The sequence below is a fragment of the Orycteropus afer genome, unplaced genomic scaffold (assembly GCF_000298275.1).
Source record: "Orycteropus afer afer isolate SDZICR_OR568_19922 unplaced genomic scaffold, OryAfe1.0 scaffold00009, whole genome shotgun sequence".
In the NCBI taxonomy this organism is placed as follows: domain Eukaryota; kingdom Metazoa; phylum Chordata; class Mammalia; order Tubulidentata; family Orycteropodidae; genus Orycteropus; species Orycteropus afer.
In genome coordinates, this window is record NW_006921596.1 from 15,820,834 (window position 1) to 15,829,162 (window position 8,329).

At 58.9% G+C, this 8,329-nt stretch overlaps 1 protein-coding gene across 1 annotated transcript in view; it reads right to left on the bottom strand.

Annotated features, from left to right (window-relative positions):
* The window catches only part of IRX3 (iroquois homeobox 3), a 14,986-nt gene extending 9,647 nt beyond the window's left edge, over positions 1-5,339 (bottom strand). Inside the window, exons 1-4 of the mRNA XM_007947927.1 lie at positions 5,276-5,339; positions 4,213-4,326; positions 3,274-3,466; positions 1,844-2,049 (exon numbers count right to left, since the gene is read on the bottom strand). Of these exons, the coding sequence (XP_007946118.1) occupies positions 1,844-2,049; positions 3,274-3,466; positions 4,213-4,326; positions 5,276-5,339 (577 nt within the window). The remainder of the gene's footprint in view (positions 1-1,843; positions 2,050-3,273; positions 3,467-4,212; positions 4,327-5,275) is intronic.
* Positions 5,340-8,329: the final 2,990 nt, after the last annotated feature.

Below are 8,329 nucleotides of genomic sequence, written 5' to 3' on the forward strand. Positions count from 1 at the left end.
TTGTGCATTTTCTTCATGTATATTGAGGAGATGGTAATGAGCGTGTTTGCATTGTTGCATAGAAATGATGCATTTTCAACCGCGGTTCGGACGGCTTCCCAAATTGGGCCAGAGCTAGTTTTCCCTGATTCCTTCCCCACCCCCTGGGCGCTCGGACGGGTAAAGCGGGCGAATGTACTGGTATCCAAGCTGAGGGAAGGACATTGTGGCCCGTGGGGCACCGACGGAGAGGGGGCCCGGCCCCCGAGGCCGCCCTGCTCAGCGCCGCCCGCGGGCTACGGCGCGCATCGGGGGCTGGGCCGGGCTGGGGCCGCTCTGCCTCCCTCGCTGCGCTGCGCTCTGCGCTCGCCTATTGATCTGCTCCGCGGCGGCGGCGGCGGCGACGAGGAGCCAGGTCAGGTCCGAACAGATTGGCGGAGATTCCCGGGGCTCCGGGCTCTGATTGACATTTCTACGGGGCCGCAAGCCCCTCCTCTCTGCGCCTCCTCTCCGCAGCCGGGGCTGCCTCTGCCCTCGCCTCGCTCCGCACTGCCCTCCTCTCCCGGAGCAGTGTCGCGCCTCGCTTCCTTTGCCCTCCTCTAGTTTTCACTCCCCCTCCGCGCCCTTCCTCTCCCCTCCCTCCCCGCGCTCCTCTTCCCTCCAAGCTTGCTTTCGCTCCTTCGGGCTTTACCGCTCTCCCGGACGCTAAGAAACTCTCCCCTTCTCTTTTCTCTCGTCCTCTCTCCTTTTCTCACTATTCATTCCCCCCTTTCTGTTCTCTCCGCTCTTTTTTCTCTCGTTCCTTTGATCTCTTCTAGCTCCTTCTCTACTCACACGACCCTCCCCACCCCTGTCCCGGACTCTGTGCCCTGTGCTAAGGCGACCTAGAGTTGTGGACACTTAGGGTGCTGTACGGGTGTGTTTGTGTGTCCATCCGTATCTATGTCTGTGTGTCCGTCCTCGCCTTCTCCCCTCCCTCACCCTTACCCAAATCTCGGGTCTGACGTCGCGCCTTCTTATTCGACTTTTCCTCGCGTCTCCTTCCGAAGTCGCCAATCGCCGGGGCGCCTTACAGTCGAGGCCGCCCACCCCCGCGGATACCGCGCGCGGGGCGGGACGGGGTGGGGGCACAATCCGCGCGCTATGGTCGCTTCCCGCCCCTCCAGTTTGCGCCGGGAGGGGGAGCGAGAAGCGCAAAGACGGGGGTTAATACCGGGTCAGCTCGCCCCTCCCCGCTTCCCGCCTCTCAGTGCCGCTCCCTGGGCCGGACCCTGGGCCGGGGCAGGCGCGGGGTTCAATCTGCCCGGGCCTTTTTCCAGCCCGCATCCCTAGACTCCCCGCTACTCTTGGAGGTGTAGGGGAGTAGGCAGGCGTCCTAGAGGCGTCTTCAAAGGCCATCTCACTGCCCAAGGGGGCGAGGTAGCCCCCTACGCCGAAGGATCAAACCCTGACATTACCCACATAAGGCTGCCTCAGTGTGTGGGTGCGAACATCTAATTAGAAACCGCGGGCTCGGTCCGATGCTGAAGGATGAGCGCCCCGTGGGTCCTGGGTAGCTGCGACGTGTTCGCGGAGCCCGCCCGGGACCCAAGCGCAGAGTGGAGTGGGGGAGGAGCAAGGAGTCCGGGCGATGGCCCCAGGAACTTTTGGAGAGCGCTTCCAGAAGTTTCTACATTGCCATTTTCAGTCTGTGGAGAGCCTTCCTTTCACTAATCCTTCCTCTACTTCCCGGTCCCCGCGCTCACCCGATTTCTTTCCGCTAGGGTCCTCGTACTGCCTCGCGTGGGGATGGGAGGCGAGACTTTTGGTTTTATCGTGAAATTTTCCTAAATCAAACCTGAAACCCCGGTATCCAGGCGCCCACCTTCACGGATTAGGGCTTGCAGCCCAGAGCGGTATTGAAATTCCGGGAATTGCCGCTGCTCCGGGCCAAGCGCTTTAGGCCGCGGCGGCGACCGACGCTCCGGCCTGGCTGCAGCGGGCGCGCCCAGGGGACGGCGTGGGGGCGGCGACTCTGCCACGGAGTTTCTGGCCTCGGCTCGGAGGCTGAAACTGGCCTCTTCGTGCTGCCTGGTCGAACAATAGAATCCGAATCCCACCAGAGTTGAAAAAATCTCAGGGGAGCCCAGGTCTTCAATGGGAGACTTTTCTGCCCTTGACCGGTACCGAGTTTTAACCCCACCCCCATTCCTTGCCTTTTCTCACAAGCCTTGGCACAGATCCGGGGCTCCAGTAGGTGTGAACGCCTGTAAGACCCGGGGCAAAGACAAAGGAAAGTTTTTGGGCGACCAGGTTTGGCGTTTGAGCTGAGGGCTGATCTTCCCAAATTGGGCCAGAGCTAGTTTTCCCTGATTCCTTCCCCACCCCCCTCTGCCTAGTGCCTGGTGTTGGCCTTAGCTGGAGCATCGGCCAAGGGGGGCCATCAGAAGCCAATCTGGGCTTGGAATTTTCCTCCAGCGCCTGATTTCGTTTCTGGTCAAACCTCCCACCGGTGTCATAGGGAATCGTGAACTCATCTTCTCAGAAAAAAAAAAAAAAAAAACCTCAGGGTTACAGAATTGAGGGTAATTTTATTTCTTGGGATGTTTCTTAGGTGTCAGACCTCGAGCCTCGACGGCCTTGAAGTTCTAGAGTTTGCTTAAAATAGTGGCACCAGACCAGAGCGAAATTTCGAGGTGGGGGAGCTGGGGCTGCGCAGTAAGTGCCTGGGTGAAACGCCCGATATTTAATTCAGTTCTTATGGGAAGGTAAAGAAAAAATGATGTGCCTACAAGATGCTTCCTCCGTACTAACCAGCTATCGACCTGGCCGCGCCAGACTGCGGGAAAGGGACAGGGGGCGAGGCTGCTCAGTAACCCGCCGCGCTGGCTCCGGGGGTTCTCTGCCTGGAGGGTGAATCTCAAGACCCAGACGCGGACCCCAGAACCTTGCTTAATTAGATCCCTCTTGGCGCCCCACGCCCAGAGCAGAAGCGGCCCCACCGCTCCCCTACTCTGCACCTGGGAACAGCTCTGCCGCGATTGGGAGAGATTGGCCCCACGTCTGGACTAGATGTCCCAGGCAGCCGAACCCCGACGTGGCGCTGGCCTCCAACTGGACCGGACCAGTGGAGCCCAGTTCCGGACTGAACTCGCTGGTCCCAGGGCAGTTCGAACCTCTTCCAGGGATTTTTAATCCAAGGTTAAAAATGGCTAGATTGGCACTCTCGCAGGGGGAGGAAAAGCAGGTGAATGGGAAGTTGATTTGGGAAAGACGAGAGTTAGAAGATTATCTATCATCTCGCGGTCTTCCCACGTTCCCAGAGCATGAAGCGCTTCTGAGGCTCGCTGTAGACGCTCTTTCATTGTGGCCCAAGCGCGGGGCGTGCAGAGGATGTCCAACGCAAAGGCGAGATGCACACTGCTGTGTGCGCTAGACGCGCAATGGTAGCGGCGACCCGACGTGTGTCCTGTGCTCAAGGCCCGCGTAGCTAGGGTGCTGCGCCGCGCTTTGGGCGCCAGCCCACAGTCACCAGGCCCCTTTCCGGCCCACTCTTGGGCCAGCCTCACGGTGCACGTGCGTCCCCGTCGGGGGCGCCGCTGCAGCTCTGGGTCTTCCTGCCGAGTCCCATCTTCTGTCCTTCCTTACCAGGCCTGGAGTCCCCGGGTGGCGGTGCGGGCCTGAGAGCCCTCTGCTTCCTGGCGACGCGGCGGCGCGCGCTCCCATCGCTCCCTCCCCCCGCGCTCGGGTTACAGGTTAATGAAATGCTCGTTTTCCTCAGTCATTTGTTTTGTTTTCCTGCAAAGTTCTGATAAGTAGCTAACCAACGAAGCTTGTAATTACAATCTTACAGAAACCGGGCCGATCTGTATATAAATCTCACCATCCAATTACAAGATGTAATAATTTTGCACTCAAGCTGGTAATGAGGTCTAATACTCGTGCATGCGATAATCCCCTCTGGATGCTGGCTTGATCAGATGTTGGCTTTGTAATTAGACGGGCAGAAAATCATTATTTCATGTTCAAATAGAAAATGAGGTTGGTGGGAAGTTAATTTCTCTCCGCTCTGTGAAGCGTAGACAAGAATTTAATGATTTAATTACAGTTGTAAGCCCTTTCCATGAGACTTAAATTGAGCTGAGAGTATTTTTTCCCTCTCTCTCTCTCTCTCCCTCTCTCTTTCTTTCGCGTTCTCTCTTTCCGCTATTAGCAGCCGAACGGACGCCAGAGTGCATGGCCTGGAGCCCGCACCGGGAGGGATTCCTATTTGTCCAGGAATCTGGACCCGGAGTATCCTGGGCGACGGAATCAGGGGGCCCCAGAGGCGCCCCGTGACGGGCCGCCGGTCCCCACAGCTGCCCAGACCTGGGTGGGTCCAGAGAAGACACGGGGAAACTTTTGGGGGAACTTGCCCAACTTCGTTCTCCGGGGAGGAGAGGACGCCCGCGTGGTCACGGCGGCGGCTGCGGCGCGCAGGGTGAGCCCTGGGCCAGGCCGGGGTTCCCGGGAGTGGGCCGGGCCGCGGGAGTTTCGGTGCAAGGCTCTCAGCCAGCCCTTTGCTCCCCTGGTCTGCCCCTGGGGCTCCCAGCCGCCCGGACGCGCGGCACCCAGAAGGGTCTGGATTTAAAAACCTGGCCCTCAGCGCGAGTGCCTTTATTTTTCTTTCTCTCTCTCCGGGACCCTCCTTGTTCACCTGACTTGAGCAGTGTCCCCCCGCCCCTCATCTTGTGTTTCTCCATCCCTCTGTCTCTCCTACTTTCTATACACTGATTTATCGGTCATTCATTATTTCCTCCTCTCCCTCATTAGTTCTTCTTTTCTCTGGATCACTTTCTAGATCTTTTCCTCAGTTCTGCTCTCCCCCTCTCATCTATTTTCTAACTCTTATTTTTCTGACTCTTACTCGTCCTCCCCATCTTCATTTCTCGTTCATTCCGTCTCCTGTCTCTTTCATCTTAATCCTCTGTCATTGCCTTCCTCGGCTCTTGGTCTGTGTGTCTTCTCCTCTAGTTCTTCTCTGGTGTATTCTTTCTTTTCCTCTCCCTCTCCAGGATCTGCCCCCTCTCTCCTTGGGTCAGCCGCCCTCCGTGCCTCCTCCCCATCCATCTCTGGAGATGAGTTTGTCGCCTTATTGCATGCTGAGGCCAGAGTCCGATGGTGGGGCTCGGCCAGTGTTGTGCATTTTCTTCATGTATATTGAGGAGATGGTAATGAGCGTGTTTGCATTGTTGCATAGAAATGATGCATTTTCAACCGCGGTTCGGACGGCTTCCCAAATTGGGCCAGAGCTAGTTTTCCCTGATTCCTTCCCCACCCCCTGGGCGCTCGGACGGGTAAAGCGGGCGAATGTACTGGTATCCAAGCTGAGGGAAGGACATTGTGGCCCGTGGGGCACCGACGGAGAGGGGGCCCGGCCCCCGAGGCCGCCCTGCTCAGCGCCGCCCGCGGGCTACGGCGCGCATCGGGGGCTGGGCCGGGCTGGGGCCGCTCTGCCTCCCTCGCTGCGCTGCGCTCTGCGCTCGCCTATTGATCTGCTCCGCGGCGGCGGCGGCGGCGACGAGGAGCCAGGTCAGGTCCGAACAGATTGGCGGAGATTCCCGGGGCTCCGGGCTCTGATTGACATTTCTACGGGGCCGCAAGCCCCTCCTCTCTGCGCCTCCTCTCCGCAGCCGGGGCTGCCTCTGCCCTCGCCTCGCTCCGCACTGCCCTCCTCTCCCGGAGCAGTGTCGCGCCTCGCTTCCTTTGCCCTCCTCTAGTTTTCACTCCCCCTCCGCGCCCTTCCTCTCCCCTCCCTCCCCGCGCTCCTCTTCCCTCCAAGCTTGCTTTCGCTCCTTCGGGCTTTACCGCTCTCCCGGACGCTAAGAAACTCTCCCCTTCTCTTTTCTCTCGTCCTCTCTCCTTTTCTCACTATTCATTCCCCCCTTTCTGTTCTCTCCGCTCTTTTTTCTCTCGTTCCTTTGATCTCTTCTAGCTCCTTCTCTACTCACACGACCCTCCCCACCCCTGTCCCGGACTCTGTGCCCTGTGCTAAGGCGACCTAGAGTTGTGGACACTTAGGGTGCTGTACGGGTGTGTTTGTGTGTCCATCCGTATCTATGTCTGTGTGTCCGTCCTCGCCTTCTCCCCTCCCTCACCCTTACCCAAATCTCGGGTCTGACGTCGCGCCTTCTTATTCGACTTTTCCTCGCGTCTCCTTCCGAAGTCGCCAATCGCCGGGGCGCCTTACAGTCGAGGCCGCCCACCCCCGCGGATACCGCGCGCGGGGCGGGACGGGGTGGGGGCACAATCCGCGCGCTATGGTCGCTTCCCGCCCCTCCAGTTTGCGCCGGGAGGGGGAGCGAGAAGCGCAAAGACGGGGGTTAATACCGGGTCAGCTCGCCCCTCCCCGCTTCCCGCCTCTCAGTGCCGCTCCCTGGGCCGGACCCTGGGCCGGGGCAGGCGCGGGGTTCAATCTGCCCGGGCCTTTTTCCAGCCCGCATCCCTAGACTCCCCGCTACTCTTGGAGGTGTAGGGGAGTAGGCAGGCGTCCTAGAGGCGTCTTCAAAGGCCATCTCACTGCCCAAGGGGGCGAGGTAGCCCCCTACGCCGAAGGATCAAACCCTGACATTACCCACATAAGGCTGCCTCAGTGTGTGGGTGCGAACATCTAATTAGAAACCGCGGGCTCGGTCCGATGCTGAAGGATGAGCGCCCCGTGGGTCCTGGGTAGCTGCGACGTGTTCGCGGAGCCCGCCCGGGACCCAAGCGCAGAGTGGAGTGGGGGAGGAGCAAGGAGTCCGGGCGATGGCCCCAGGAACTTTTGGAGAGCGCTTCCAGAAGTTTCTACATTGCCATTTTCAGTCTGTGGAGAGCCTTCCTTTCACTAATCCTTCCTCTACTTCCCGGTCCCCGCGCTCACCCGATTTCTTTCCGCTAGGGTCCTCGTACTGCCTCGCGTGGGGATGGGAGGCGAGACTTTTGGTTTTATCGTGAAATTTTCCTAAATCAAACCTGAAACCCCGGTATCCAGGCGCCCACCTTCACGGATTAGGGCTTGCAGCCCAGAGCGGTATTGAAATTCCGGGAATTGCCGCTGCTCCGGGCCAAGCGCTTTAGGCCGCGGCGGCGACCGACGCTCCGGCCTGGCTGCAGCGGGCGCGCCCAGGGGACGGCGTGGGGGCGGCGACTCTGCCACGGAGTTTCTGGCCTCGGCTCGGAGGCTGAAACTGGCCTCTTCGTGCTGCCTGGTCGAACAATAGAATCCGAATCCCACCAGAGTTGAAAAAATCTCAGGGGAGCCCAGGTCTTCAATGGGAGACTTTTCTGCCCTTGACCGGTACCGAGTTTTAACCCCACCCCCATTCCTTGCCTTTTCTCACAAGCCTTGGCACAGATCCGGGGCTCCAGTAGGTGTGAACGCCTGTAAGACCCGGGGCAAAGACAAAGGAAAGTTTTTGGGCGACCAGGTTTGGCGTTTGAGCTGAGGGCTGATCTTCCCAAATTGGGCCAGAGCTAGTTTTCCCTGATTCCTTCCCCACCCCCCTCTGCCTAGTGCCTGGTGTTGGCCTTAGCTGGAGCATCGGCCAAGGGGGGCCATCAGAAGCCAATCTGGGCTTGGAATTTTCCTCCAGCGCCTGATTTCGTTTCTGGTCAAACCTCCCACCGGTGTCATAGGGAATCGTGAACTCATCTTCTCAGAAAAAAAAAAAAAAAAAACCTCAGGGTTACAGAATTGAGGGTAATTTTATTTCTTGGGATGTTTCTTAGGTGTCAGACCTCGAGCCTCGACGGCCTTGAAGTTCTAGAGTTTGCTTAAAATAGTGGCACCAGACCAGAGCGAAATTTCGAGGTGGGGGAGCTGGGGCTGCGCAGTAAGTGCCTGGGTGAAACGCCCGATATTTAATTCAGTTCTTATGGGAAGGTAAAGAAAAAATGATGTGCCTACAAGATGCTTCCTCCGTACTAACCAGCTATCGACCTGGCCGCGCCAGACTGCGGGAAAGGGACAGGGGGCGAGGCTGCTCAGTAACCCGCCGCGCTGGCTCCGGGGGTTCTCTGCCTGGAGGGTGAATCTCAAGACCCAGACGCGGACCCCAGAACCTTGCTTAATTAGATCCCTCTTGGCGCCCCACGCCCAGAGCAGAAGCGGCCCCACCGCTCCCCTACTCTGCACCTGGGAACAGCTCTGCCGCGATTGGGAGAGATTGGCCCCACGTCTGGACTAGATGTCCCAGGCAGCCGAACCCCGACGTGGCGCTGGCCTCCAACTGGACCGGACCAGTGGAGCCCAGTTCCGGACTGAACTCGCTGGTCCCAGGGCAGTTCGAACCTCTTCCAGGGATTTTTAATCCAAGGTTAAAAATGGCTAGATTGGCACTCTCGCAGGGGG